General features: G+C 37.2%; 1 protein-coding gene across 3 annotated transcripts; it reads right to left on the bottom strand.

Annotated features, from left to right (window-relative positions):
• Positions 1 to 1883: 1883 nt before the first annotated feature.
• On the bottom strand, positions 1884 to 14525 carry lhx6a (LIM homeobox 6a). 3 transcript variants are annotated; one of them, XM_056253383.1, is made up of 9 exons: positions 13922 to 14525; positions 13060 to 13131; positions 12408 to 12590; positions 10600 to 10721; positions 4133 to 4350; positions 3945 to 4045; positions 3522 to 3617; positions 3250 to 3424; positions 1884 to 2153 (listed from the first exon to the last, which is right to left on the bottom strand). In XM_056253383.1, the coding sequence occupies exons 1-9, from the start codon at positions 13997 to 13999 to the stop codon at positions 2074 to 2076; spliced, it is 1125 nt and encodes a 374-aa protein (XP_056109358.1). In that variant the 5' UTR covers positions 14000 to 14525; the 3' UTR covers positions 1884 to 2073. The 3 variants fall into 3 exon arrangements, with proteins under 3 accessions (XP_056109358.1, XP_056109357.1, XP_056109359.1); XM_056253382.1 differs by having other exon boundaries at positions 4133 to 4353; positions 13922 to 14521; XM_056253384.1 differs by lacking the exon at positions 13060 to 13131 and having other exon boundaries at positions 4133 to 4353; positions 13922 to 14518.
• Positions 14526 to 15345: the final 820 nt, after the last annotated feature.

Below are 15345 nucleotides of genomic sequence, written 5' to 3'. Positions count from 1 at the left end.
AATTATGACAACATATGTTTTTACCTTGCTTTAACTCATCAAAATAAGTTAAACTTTTTTTATACGTTATAGAAGATTCAACTCATTTTTTAAGTCAGTTTAATGTAATTTAAGTTAAAATGATGTAAAACATCCAAGCTGATTGTACTTAAAAATGTACTCTCTCTCTCTCTCTCCATATATATATATATATATATATATATATATATATATATATATATATATACAGAGTAAAAAAACAATGTTTTATCATTCAAGAAAATGTGGTATTGTATTTTAATACAACAGATGTTCTATTGAAAATGTAAATTAATTTTACACTGTCTAATGTTTCTCCTCGTTTTAAAGTAAAAAATGCCTCAAATGTCATAATATATATATATATATATATAGAGAGAGAGAGAGAGAGAGAGAGAGAGAGAGAGAGAGAGAGAGAGAGAATCGATAGATTTCATGAAAATGTTATATATAGAATAGATAGGCAAGGTAAGTTCTGAGGAAAATCTAGTAATCTAATTAACAAGAGCAAATTCTGTTATTTTTTCAGGTTATAAATTAATTAAATGTATTTAAAAGAAAAACATTTATGATGCACAGCCATAGAAATAGTTCATTATTTTATTTGTTTTACAAAACAGACATGTGGAAGTGGGGGAAAGTGCTTACAGGCTACCTGTCATAATAAATACAAGAATGTAGAGGCCTTGTCCCTCATTCAGAACACAAGAAAATGTATTTCTCAAATTTAAGTTACAATTTCAGACTTTCCCCCCGGTTTCAGAGCTGTACACCCAACACTCCTGCTCTCTGGTCACAGCTGAGGCATATACGGCACACATGTATGAAGAAAACAATGAAACACAGACACATTCGTCTCAGGACACTGCTTAAATAAAAATACATTACATGTACATTTTCTTTACATGTAGCTGTCTTTACATTTCACTCAAGTGCTCTTTTTAGTCTCGGTCGATCCTCTTCCTTTCCATCTTTTGCACAAAATAGTGTTGTTTGTCATTGACAATCCTGTCTTGATCCTCATGTTTGATATTTTCTTCCTCTCTTTTTAATACAATTGTTGAGAGCACTGTTTTCAATTTGAAATAATCTCACAGTAAGATCAACATTATTTGTAGTTTATGGTTGCAGTAAACTGGTAGGACAACAGTTATTGCAATGCATTTGTGAAAATAATAAAATTAGGGAAGGTTAAGACATCCTCAGGGCCTTTAAAAAATTCAACCTTAGACTAGAAATGATTATTTAACGTGTCACTTGGATCTAACAATCAGTTTCTAACAAACGATCTCCTCTCAAAACAAGATGTCGGCAGTTATTTATACAATTAAGTGATGGACTTAAAATTTAAGAACAATTTTATTATTTTTTTAAATGAAATCTGTGGAACAATCAACCCTGCTGGCCTTTTTAGGCCCCAGAAAACACGGATGCTTTGCATATGGGTGTAAGAACAAGACAGCAAGTGAAAGTGAAGTGAACTTAAGTTTTTTAAGTAGCGTCAATTCGTTTCACTTGCTTTGTACAACTTCCACGTTCAATCGTGGCGTGTTTCGGTGAGGAAAAAGAGAGAAAATAGGTCTTACCACCTGGTCCTATGCCACTTATTTCCCATCCACATCTCTTGTGCTTTTCCCTTTTTCAACCTAAATGTTTAACACTGATCCTGGTAACTTTACATTCCTTCAGTTTGCATTCAGAGTCTCCAATCGCTGAACAAGAGTCAGACGAGACTATCGGGAGAAGGGGCGAACCAAGAGCGCTAGTCTGTTACAGTGTGTGCTCGAGTCTTTTTTCTTTTCTTTCTTGTGTCCAGAAGTCCAGATCCTGGTCTCGGTGATGCAAGTCCTAAATTCACAGGTTTCCCTTAACCATCCGCGACTAGATGCAAGCGAGTAAAATCCCGTCCGGCGAAACCAGAGAGGAAGCAGTCTCTCTCCTTGCGAGTTCAGAGGTCAAGAGCAAGTGGTACCGTGACCTTCTCCTTCAGCCTGTGGGGTCGGCGCAGGAGTGATTGCAAGGTCAGGGTGAAGGGGTCGGGGGTCAGTGCGAGCGCTAGCGGCTGAGAGGGAGCTGCGGCAGCGTCATGGCCTGATGAGGGAGGCTCTGTGAAGTGAGCACCGAGAACGGATGACCTGCCCAACCAAAACAAAATAAACAGATGCTAATGTTAATCTCTATCTATAGTATCTTCAGGTCAGAGAACACACTAGTTATAAAAGATACCAATTTAGCTACCAAAATATATTATACTAGTCAAAAGGTATGATTTTTTTATGTTTTTGAATGAAAGGGTTTCATGCTCACCGAGGCTGCATTTATTCGATTCAAAATACAGTAAAACAGTAATATTGTGAAAATATTATTACAAACTGTTTTCTATTGTTATATATTTTCAAATGGAATTTATTCCTGTGATGGCTAAGCTGAATTTTCAGCATCATTACTCCAGTCTTCAGTGTCACATGATCCTTCAGAAATCAGTCTGTGATTTGATGCTCAAGAGACATTTCTGACTATCATCAATTTTGAAAACAGTTGTTCTATTAATATTTTTATGGAAACTGAGATTCATTACCAGTTGAAAGTTTGGGTTAAGATTCTTTTCTTTAAAAAATAATACTTTTCAGCAAACGCACGTTAAATTGATCAAAAGTGACAGTAAAGACATTTATGATGTTACACAAGACTTCTATTTCAAATAAATGCTGTTCTTTTGAACTTTCTATTCATCAAAGAATCATGAAAACATTTATCGTGAATTCCACAATAATGTTAAGCAGCAAAAACTGTTTTCAAAATTGATAATAATAAGAACCATTATTAATAATTGAGCAACAATAAGAATTGGCAATAATTGAGCATCAAATCATCATATTTGAATGATTTCTGAAGGATCATGTGACACTGAAGACTGGAGTAATAATGCTGAAAACTGAGCTTTGATCACAGGAATAAATTACAAATTTAAAATATATTTCAATAGAAAAGTTATTTTAAAGTGTTTTTTTCCTATTTTTAATCAAATGCAGCATTGGTGAGCAGAAAATACTTATTTCTAAAACATAAAAAAAAACATAAGTGCTGTCAAATCGATTAATCGCATCCAACATAAAAGTTTGAGAATATATTTGTGTGTGTGTTTATTTGTATACACACACACAACCATATATATATTATTTATTTATTTTCTTCTGCTTTAATGACAGCAGTGCTGGAGGAAACACTCACTTTCGATGTACCCGTGCAGGGCCACCATGCGCGCTCTCTCAGGACTGCCGAAAGGGGAGTAATGCAGCTCGTCGGGCAGTGAGGGGGGCATGCGGGCCTGCGGGTGAGCTTGAGGTGGGCCGCCGTGCTGTGGAGTGTGCTTTTTATGTCTCGCTCTGCAGTTTTGAAACCAAACCTATGAAAATACAATCAATTGTCAAGGCAAGCTGTTCTCTATTTACTGAATTTAAACGGATTAAACATTAAATGGGACTATAAGTGAGTTTCATCACCTGTATGACTCGTCTACTCAATCCTGTCATGTCTGCCAACTTCTGCAGGGTCTGTGCGTCAGGGTTGTTGTCCTGTGCAAACTGTGCCTGCATTACCTGTGCATGAAACAAGCGTCAAATTAACATTAGGTCGTTTACTAGGGTTTACTATATTAAAATGACAATGTACATAAAAAAATTCAAATATAGTTAAAAAATATTATACAAATAAAAATCAGTACTATATATATATATATATATTTACTACCAGTTATAGTTTTTTTTAATGTTTTTGAAAGATGCTCACCAATTCATTTGACAAAAAAACCCAGTAAAAACAGTAATATTGTGAAATATTCATATTAGACAAAAGCAAAACCAGAAAGGGCGCTTTGCTTCCTCATCTCAGACATCCACATGCCACTGTGTGTTTGATAATCTTACCTGCAGTTGTTCCGCAGTGAAGGACGTCCGTGCCCTTTTGGCCGGTTTCGGTTGACTATCCTGTTCCGACGGCACCGCCCCCTCCAGAGTGAGTCCGCTTCCTGCGCGAAAACCCGGGAAAAGGTGGTTAGGAAATCTTTTTTTAGATCAATGAGACTTAAAGTGTAACGCATCCGAAACACACGCACCACTCTCAGCGGCCCGTTTCAGGTTCTCCACCATTGTGTCGTAATGGATCCGACACAGTACTTTCTCCTCCACCAGCCCGAACTCCTCGCCTGTGGACAGCTGGCGTTTGCAGGAGAAGCAGGCGAAGCAGGCCAGATGGTAGGCATTGCCCCTGGCTCGCCGGACCCAGTCGCTGGCGTAGATCTGCCGGCCACAGCGGGCACACTTTGTACCAAACCTACTGTGAGACAGAGAAGGGCTTGGGCATCAATATACTCATTCCATAAACAATACAATACATGTGCTTATCATTACAACCCAAACCCTAGTATAATAACAGAAGCATTTTCTGTGTAAACGACGCTTGTTGTTTTGAATTCATAGTGTAATGTTGTAACATGCATTTCAGTTTAACAGTTCAGCAGGTATCTTTTCTCTCCACAGAAAGCTCTCGCCAGAATAAGACAGAGTACAGATAGGCTGAACCGTGTCCAAAAGATAACCACTAAACGTGTCAGACACGGCTGTAAAACTCTCAGCTCAAACAAACCACTAGTAATTCTCTGAGCAGCGGGTCGGCAGGAAATGTCTGCTGATAAACTGTGCTGATAGGATCCATAAACTCTTGATTTTATCCAACAAGGTGTGTAATGCATGTAAGACATCTATTTTTAAACCACCTCCACTTTTTTTGTGTGCGAAGGAATTCAAATATAATGTATTCATTCACATATCCAAATATAACATTGTTTTATTCATTTAAAATATATATAATTCGTTTATAATATAATTATTATTATATATTAATATATAATATGTGTTTTCAGTTGAATGTACAGGATAGTAATTGTCAAAAATGTTCTTAAATTAAATAAACAATATATATATATATATATATACACATGTATTGTGTATGTATATATATATAAAATGTAATTTCAGTTTATTTTACAGGTTAGTGATTATCAAAGATATTCTGCAATATATTAATCTCAAACCGCTTAAATGTACACACAGAATTTAAACTTTTTTCAGATCATTTCAGTCTTGGGTGTTTTTTTAAACGTATTTATTCATTCGTTTATTCATTCTATCATTGCCAGAATATCTCCCATTCTCCCTGAAGCCGACATGTCATCGAAATTTGGTTCTTTTTTGCAATGCTTTGCATATCACATAGTAATTGGTCTTTTCTTTCTTGCATCTGTATATTTACATTTAGTTCTAATTATATAATACACTGTTATGTGTTGATTCTCTAGTGCAGAAATGGCGTTTACATGTTATTAATGTTACTGCTGACGTTACATGTTAATCATTGCATTCTCGGCCAACTGCGATTTGTAAATATCGCACATTCCATATTTAATTACGCCCTGCATTTTCAGCAGCCATATGGCCGTGTTGTTGCTTAAAGCACCTCTTCTGTGATCAACAGAACAAGCCTGCGGCGATACAAACCAACAGCAAATACACACAGCCTGCTATAATGAAGTGTTATTTTGACTGGACGGGGCTGACCATGCCGTGTGTTTTTGACCCAGACATCACATTCGGGTGACCAAAGAGGGTTCCAGTGTTGAGAGGACTGGGAGAGACTAATGCTCTGCAGATGGCCAGTCACGGCCCTTTTTTGGCCTGAATCTGAGCCCCCCTCCCCTTTCCTCCACCACCACCACACCTCTGTCATTGGGAGCTCTTGTGTAAACAAAGTGTCATACACAACCTCCTCAGACTGCAAAGAAACACGGGATATCAAGATAGCCATGTTTCCCTCGTATACGCTACTGAAGAATGATGACACCGGCCCCTCGGGGGGTTCATCCACTGGAAATGACATCAGAGCCCAACCAGGGAGCCCCATGGGGCTCAACAAACCAGAAACTAAACTTGTGTGCATGTATCATTTGCCAATCAGCAATTCACCAGGATGAGCCAAGAAGCAAAAACAAACCTGAATCAAAAATTATTTACAGTCCACTTACGTGCAAAGTATCGATACATAAAACACGCCTCGCGTATTAATGCCTGCAAAAAAGCATGCGAAGGGGTTTTTGTGTACACTGCACACCATCCTCTGACAGCATCGTTCCAGACAAAGAATACAAAGATTGAGTAATGATGCATTTCAGACGTGTGTTTAGAGGAGAAACATTGTGGAACGGAGCCGTAATCTGTCATGGCAGTTCATTTACCGCAAAACCTCTCAGAGAAGCCATAAAGATCTTAAGGGGGTTTCATTTTTGTTCAGATCTGCCGCACGTCTGATTGTGCGTTGTTGTGCTTATACTGGATTTATTTCTGTCCTGCTGCATATCATAACTCGCCGGGGGAATATTCCTGCAGCCGCAAAGCGTTTCCCTCAGTTCCCCAAGAAATTCACCTTTGGCTGGAAAAGAGAAGCTTGTGGAAGTACAAATTCGGTTGATTAAATGCGATATACTCTTGGAGTATTATAATCTGGGGGTAAATCTCCCTCTCAGAGACTGATGAGACTTATCAGTGACGTTTGCTACGGCAAGCATGGCTACTACTATTGCTCTTGTGGTGGTTTTTCCAAACCCTGAACCATGAGTATTAAATTTGGTGTGTAACTCATCCCACCCCACTGTTTGTGCTACGACCATACATGATACTGCAAATCTTGCTACTTGTTGAGGTGTGCTTTTCCATTCCTTAGTGATCGGATTGGTGGTTCCTGGCGATTGTCCGAGAAAAATAGTCATATGTCAAAGGAGTGACTCAATCACATCTAGAGACCAGAATAAGACTGACGCTGATCAAATATGCCTACTTCCATAATACATATTAAACAAAAAGGCAAAGGAGTAGTATTTCCAAATTTGTACAAAAAATTGCTGCCTTATATTTTTAAGTACAATCAACTTGGATGTGTAAGTCATTTCAACTTAAATTACTTTAAACTGACTTTAAAAAATGAGTTGAATCTTGTATAACGAATAAAAAAAGTTGATAACTTATTTTGATGAGCTGAAGCAATGTAAAAACATGTTGTTATAACTTATTGACGATATCATTTTAGTATTCGAAAAAAACGGTAGGTGAAAAGTACCCGGATCACCTACTTCTTCCGGCGAGATTCGGAAGCGCCCATGATGGACACTTTACTATCCCATGAGGCCACGGGAGAGCATTTGTGAATGCAACTGACGCCGTAGATCACATGACGATGACAACATGGTACGTGCAAACTTTATTCAAACTACACACTACTAACTATACTTTTGCAGTCACAGCATTGGACTTTGGTTGGTAACTCTTTGTTGGAGCCTATATTTTGGTATATTGTCTCTCTTAACCTAAAAAAAACATTTCATTTTGTCATTATAATTTCAGTCACTCATTTAATTTGCCCGCATTCTCCACCAAGTTGAGTTACACAAGCTCTGTTTACTTCTGTTAGCATTTAAACACAAGGAGTCTTGCACGTGCATATGGCCATTACAGTACGTCACCTCCTCCAAATCTACCGATCCAAACCCACTCGGGTTACGCCTTACTCCATCACCCTGTCCTTATCCTTTGGTTCCTCTGATTAACAGCCTCCTCTGACTTCCTGTGTGGCCTGATGCTCGTGCCTTTGTGGCTGTTTCTCTTTAGTGTAGGTACAGTCTCCGCTCTGACCCTTACCGCCAAATCTACCTCTCCCCCCCTCGTCCCGTCCACGGCACACGGAGCAAACCCACTTTGATTTCCTGTAATTACACTCTATTAGAGCAGCTGTCAATCTGGCCCAGATGAGAGACTAACACAAATGAAACATATCTCCTTGTGTTTTGTTTTCCTTCCTTGCAAGAAATCAATGGAGATCCTTTTCCTTTCAAGCATATGATGGCGGTCCTGCGAAACAATCCAGCTGCCAAAGAACAAACACAGGTACACACAACTCTCGACGTCACTGCAGCCAAACATCCGAGCATCAGAATGTTGAGCATCAAACTGATTCATAGTGCAATTTGACTGCAGGGCCAGTGCACGACATCTAACCTTAAAACAACATACTGCAGGAAATTTATTTCCATATATATATGGAGGTAAAAGCACAGAATTTGTTTCAAGCATGTCAAATGCTACTTTATACTATAACTGCTAGGTTATGATCTCGAACTCTTTATGGGAAAGATACAATTGGGTACAAAGGCTCAAACAGACAAAAAAAAAGGTGAAAAGCGCTGATATAGGCATAGCAAAAGCATGAGGACTCGACAAGAGGGATGTTTCAGTGGCACCGGAGAAAAACACTTCAGATCACTGAACTTCACTCCACAAGCATGGAGCTATTACTGTCTCTTTTACAAGGCAAACATGAATACGTTACAGAGTCGGTCACTATTGTTCTGCCGGGTTCCTGTGAATCCATGTTAGAAATATAAACGTGTACACCATCCTGATTAACTTGCATAATTACCGTAGGCGAAAAAGCTGAGGCTGTACTTTGTTATGCAGAGACCAACATAAACCTCTGTGGTTGGTGGTTTGACATACAAAACTGTACGAAAACTAAATAAAATTAAAATACTGTTTGAGGGCAATGTATCACTGTATAAAAATATTGTTGGTTTAGCTGAGAAAAAAAAAGTAAGTAACCTGGTGCCTAATTTGAGTTTATTGAAATTCAAAATTTTAGGATATACAATGAAGGAGATTGGTTTAATCAACAGAAACTCAAAATATTATGTTATCTAAAACACATAAATTATCTAAGGTGGTTTGACAAAATATGTGGGGTTTTTTACTATTTGAAATATCTGGAAATCTGGAAATGTGCATTTATTTTAAGTGAATTATTTATCTTTTCCTCTACAAATCACATGAAAATCACACTTTCAAGGTCAATTCGAAGAAACGTGAATATAGTTGGCATATTTATGATTTTTGTTTACTTTATTTTTATTGATGATATTACAAGAAAATGTCTACAGCATTTGGGAAATCAGGAAAAAAAATCAAACAAGCAAAAATAAACAATAGAACAGGGGGAATACATTAGTCATTGATTGCTTAATACGGTAATCAATTCATTTCCAGTATTTTAGAAATGAGTCTCAAAATAAAAGTCAATTCTTCCATATTTTATATTTCTTTAACAATTTTTCTCCATTCACCAAGTAAAGGGACGTCCTGCTTATACCATATTTATGATATTCAATGCTAATAGTAATAAAATAATACACATTAAACCACTTGAGACTTTGAAAACTCCCCGTCTATTTCATTTAACAGTCCTCAGTGAGCTTTTTCTCCCATTTCTGAACTCGTCATCTTTAGAAAATGCTTTCATCCCGAATAAGCTCTAATCCACTAAAAATCTACTTTGTGGCAAGCTTTCTTGCATGCATTCAAATGTCCTTCGTATACATCCTCCGTGCCAAATTTTCCTCTTGAAATCTCTCGTGTGTAAACAGCTCTAGCCCTGAGAGATCCTGACGCCCTAGACTCGACCGAACCGCCGTTGCTCAGTGAAGATCAAGACACTGGAGCATCTCTTCAGATTATTGGCCTTAACGTAGAAAACAAACCCTCTCCTGCAGCATTGACTTTAAAGGGGCCAGTCATTCACATCGACGGGCAATAAGCAGGGAAGGCTGGCCAACATCATGCCATTCACAGGCCTCGCTGAGTGCTCTGCAATCATGCCATATCACAGCCCTTGCACCCTCAATGCAATTTCACAGCTTCCCTGTCGGATCTCCCTCACTCCATGCCTTCCCGCGAGCACATTACTGGATCTCAACCAGAGCTCCATACTTTTGAGATCTTCAATTCTTTAACTTGGGTTTGATTTCTCACACCATTCAATTGCATACAAGGGAATAGTGGCAAATGTAAACCAACTAATGATCAAGTAATCAAGTTCTATTTAGACCTGCCATTATATTACTATTGGCATCATCTCCTATTGTGGGCCTTTTTTTTTCTTCTTCCCACAATCCAAAAGTATACACTGCACAAAATGTGCTTCATGTGATAACATCTAAATTAACTGGTCAAAAATATTATTTACTTCAATTGAAGTGTTTTCAGCTGTAAGATATTGACTTCCAATAACCCACAACATTATTTTGACCACAAATAAAATGTTTTTTTGTTGTTTCATTATTAAACAAGACAAGCATGGAATCTCTAACAGATGCATAAATTAGCCACAAAGACGAAATATTTCTAATAAGTCGATTGCCATGAATAATTATAATGTTATATGAGGTATTTTTCACTGACTTAATCACAATTAAAATCAATTACAAACGGCGTCTTGTGTAAATACACGCAGCCTATTTGTTGTGGTAAGTAGCCTATTTGATCGCTAGTTTTTTTTTTATAAAATCTTTTTTTTTTTTTTAGCTTTTAACCATAACACGCTACACTCACGCAACATATTTTCATCCATACGTAAATATTGCGCATGTATTTCATTTAAGCGCACACCTGATATTTCTGAGGACAGAAAGTGAAAAACTTACCCTACCTGAAATAATCCATTTTACAGAAGATTTCCTTGTTTTTAATGTAGCAGCTGTTGTGTTGACGTAGTGAAGTCCTGCACACGGAACATTCCAGACACCTCACGTGCCAGATCAGATTATTAACCTGCAATAAACACAACAGCGAACATCAAAATATAATAAGGATGATGGTGATAATAATAAACATAATAGCCTATTAATAATAGCCTAATTAAAATATATGAAATTATGATATTTCTTTAAAAAGGCTACGTTTATGCACGGTGGATGTCTTGTGTTTTTTGCATTTCGTAAAAATCGTATTATAAAAATTAAATGTCAACGTGCATTCAAATTATTAGGTTGAAACTAACACGTTTCTTATTTGAACAATCCCAAAAATCACTGCCATATAAATAGCTGTTAGGCTACAAAATAAAATGTTTCGTTTATAATTAAAGTTGTGATTAAAAATAGGATTCTGTTGTTGTTTTTTTGTAATGATGTCTGTATTAGAATTGCGTTGTATATAAAAGTGTTTAATTATAAAAGCGTAGATGCACGCTAATTAAGTAGCCTTAAGTGCACGAGAAAATGTATAATAATAATAATTTGATAATAACAATTTAATATTAATGAAAACTGCAACATATTCCGTGCATGTGATTAGGCTACTGATATTTTAAACTTGATTACTGATATCTGAAATAAAAAATTAGTGAGATGCATCTTAGACTGAAATGTTTATTGAAGAATTCAGACGAAAGTAAGGCTTGCGCGTTTGAAGGTTTTACATTTTTAACTTGTTTGATGCATTTTCACTCTGAGAAAGGGGAAAACTTAAAAAGGCGTCTATAAAGATGGTTAATTCTGACTAAACTGTAATAAACTCACACGGGTTGTTTTATTAGTTTCCACAGAAAAAGCAAAACAAACGCAGACAGATCGAGCTCTAAAGATCCTCGCGCGCAACACACGCACTTCCTGAAAAACAAGCAGCCGAGAGCGCGTGCACGCGACGATACTCTCAACATCTTTACAAAAAAAAACAAGGCTATAAATGTTTGCAGCCAACTATTATTCGTAAAAAAAACAGCAAATAGCAGGAAAAATCTAAATCCATAGGCCTATTAAACAAATATTCGCAATATGTTTACCTTCACGATTTGCTGAGACTGACTTTACTAGCCTATTTATATATAATGTAGGCTAGCCTATGTGTAATAATAAAAATAATAATTATTGTTATTATTATTATTATTTCAAATTAACCTCTTTCCCCCTTCATATTATTTTAACATGTTCCTCTGACCCAACTAAAACACAATATAGGCAGATATTACAGAAACTTTAACCAATCTGTTATATCAAAGTAGACAATGCATTGTTCAGAAATATGATAAACGTTTCTGCTTGTGATAAATTTGATCCTATCAACAAAAACAAAACACACACACACATTGTAGGACTAGCCATTTTTCACTAAAGCGTTTTTATCATAATTCGGGTTAGAATCAGTTTTCATAATATTAGCCTACGGAAAATCACAAATGTTAAAGTAATGGTAAAGTAGCTTATAGCCTATATTCGATACTAAATTTGCAGCGGTGTATCATATCATATCATAATGAGGGTCAAAGCTAGACAGTCATCTAAAAATAATAATGAAGGCAAGCAACAATTTTTTAGCCTACTAAATAATTTCAACCTACATAATGTTTTTTGCAAACGTTTTTACAAAAGTCAGTCAGAGACTCAAATCAAAACAGTTGACTCGTCACACGAGACGACACACACACACACTCACACACACGCAGTCACGCGCCCGTACCTTGAGCAGATATCGGTCGAGGATCTCGAGCCCGCAGCTCGCGCACACGTTCTTCCCGGTGGACGGCACGGACGAGGCGCTGGACGGGGGCGAGCAGATGGACGGAGTCGACGGAGGACTGGGCGAAGAGCGCGTGTCCTCTTTCTCCATATTAGATCTGTGAGATTCTCCGTCAGACTGTGACTGCCAGTGAAAATAGAGCAATAGATATCTCACTCTCACGTGAATGATGTTTATTTAGCTAGTTGACAGGAATATTCTGAGCAAAATAATTCAACCTGAAAACGTAAAAAAATCAAGTCAGCATGCAGTGATTTGCTGACCCTCTCCGGACAATTCGAACTGAAGTAGTATGAAGGAAATCGAAACTTTTCAAACTCATTGAGTAGGAAAGTCTAAAATGCTCGTGTAAACATAAAATGATAGATATAAAGACGATGGGGGGAATTGATTGGCATTTAAAAAGCTTTCCTAAGCGCAAAAGTTGTTTACAAAACTGAAATAATCCAAGAACACACTCACACAAACACACAAAAATGCATTAAATCAGTAAAGACTTTTGCATTCTATCTGAAGGCCTTTTTCTGCAAAAGCTCAACGCACCGATCTAGCAGAGACCCAATAAAGGAGCACGATCGCTCCGCGCGCTCACCATCGCGTGTCCGTGTTGCGCGTCCACGCAGCGCGAGGCTCCCGGTGTGCTGTGCGAGTCTGGAGAGATCACCTACAACACAGGCAAGCCACAGTGCTCCACGTCAGGCATGTTCCCTGCTCTATATATGCGTCCAAAACAATAAAAACCGCTTTTAACTGTGCATTGAGAGCCTCGCGACAAAAAGCCCCTGTTTTAATGAAGCGATTTAAATTTGGATTGATTTTTTCCCCACACTTAACCCGTGCCTCTTCCCATAATCGTATTTCCACGCAATCCAGGGAGCTGAAAAAATAAACTACCTGCAATTACAAATAGCTTGAAATGCTCGCGATAAGAGGACCCCAGAGTGTCAATTTCAACTGCCAATCAGAGAAAGCAACGGGCCACCCAAAGAATTGCAAATTTGATTTTTAATGGCAGTAATTAAAATCTAATTTTTCCTCTGCAGACTTGGCATGTGAAGAGGATGGACCGCAAATCACACTATTCAGAATAGATCCTGATTCTCATGACATCACTTTAAGGTGAAGATGTTGCAGGCTGCAGAAGATGATGCTACACAGTCCCTTTTCTTTCCATGCAATTTGACGGATAACAACAGACATAACTGCATTATCACATGCACTTGAATAAGATTAAACAAATTTGCTGCCTTCATTTTTTTAAAGTACAATCAACGTGAATGTTTAAGTCATTTCAACTTAAATTGCATTAAACTGACTTAAGTTGAATCTTGTACAACTTATAAAAAAGTAGAACATTTCTTAACTTATTTTGACGAGTAAAAGCAATGCAAAAACATTTGTTGTCATAACTTATTGATCATATAATGTTTTAGGCTACAGTGTAAATGTCTTACCTGTTTTGAGGGAATTCCTTCGGATAGAAACTGATTTCCCTCTGATAGAGGGGCCAAAGCCTCATTTTTCCAATACATTTGACGGTTTAACCTTCTTTAGATATGGCTTCAAGCGGGATTTTTTTGTTGTTGTTAAATATTCCTTATCCCATGCGCCCTGTCCGGTAAAAGTCGGTCTAATTTGAACCCTAATCGCCGTTTCCTCTCGTATAGTCAATCAATAACGACCATAACGATCAATAATCAGTAAGAAAAACCGTGTAAAAGAAGTCTTCACATTCGTGATAGTCAGTAAACCGGGAGCAGACGCGCCGAGCGCGAGCGGTTCGTCGGGACGCCTTATTTAGAACCGTTTGCAGGATATTTCCTACTTTTTCCCTCTTTTGGGATGCAGTTGCTTGAGTACAGGAAGTGGAGAAAATTGAGGGGCTGGCAGGTTTTGCTCCTGCTCTCCTCATAGGCAGTCAGAGCACAGCCTACCTTCTGAAAGTTTACAGATCAGAGGGGAGGGAAGAGATGTGGCCTGAGTGTGGAGCGACATTTTGTGATGCAGTTTGGGCTTTAATTGTCTGACAAATCAGCGATAAAAAAAAACAATACTGGGCTTCTAAGTCAATATTTAACTGGGCTGTTATGGGTATCGAGTGTATTTAACATTTAATTACAAAAAATAAAAAGGTTTGTTCAATTTAAAATAATTGTAAGATTTTTTGTATATTAGCCTATACATTTGATTCATAAATTGACCTATTAAATATGCATGATCTTCCAGTTTATAGAACATAAAATATACCTACCAAAAATGAATTATTCTTACTTTTAAAAAGTAGGCTAATTAAAAGCATTATTTGAACCATTTTCTCTTTTTAAACACCAGAATGCTGTAAATTAATATTTTGGTTGTATTTGTTAATTGAATAATAGTTGCATTGCAAGCTTTTGTGACACTAAAAAAATACTTTTTTTCTGATGCCGTTCATCTATTCGCGTAATGCAATGCAATGTCCAAACGTAATTGTTTATTTATAATATTGTTTTTATTTTTTTATTTTAAAAGTCCACTCAAGCAATAGGGTGTCTTAATCTGTCTTTTTCTATTGCAGCAAAAGTGTTAGTGATATGTAGTTAGATATGTATCGTTAAGCATATTTAAAAAACAAACTTTACAAAATCTAATCACCATATTTTACTACAGCTGACTCGATCTCAAACATTGCATTCAATGGCATCTGTCCTTGAATTGGTTTAAAATGGGCATGCGAGATAAAAAAACAACAAAAAAAACCTTTGCCTAATCTGAAACAGGCTATTATTGTGTGGGGAGAAACAGAGAGGAAAATACATAACCATCAGATATTCAGATAGAGCGGCGTAGAGCTTTCTCTCTGCAACAGTTGCATTAGAAATAGATCACTCGATATATT

Source organism: Rhinichthys klamathensis, unplaced genomic scaffold, assembly GCF_029890125.1.
Source record: "Rhinichthys klamathensis goyatoka isolate OS25496 unplaced genomic scaffold, OSU_Roscu_1.1 h1tg000104l_1, whole genome shotgun sequence".
Taxonomy (NCBI): domain Eukaryota; kingdom Metazoa; phylum Chordata; class Actinopteri; order Cypriniformes; family Leuciscidae; genus Rhinichthys; species Rhinichthys klamathensis.
Note: the sequence above shows the minus strand (reverse complement) of the source record. Positions and strands in the feature narration are given on the sequence as shown.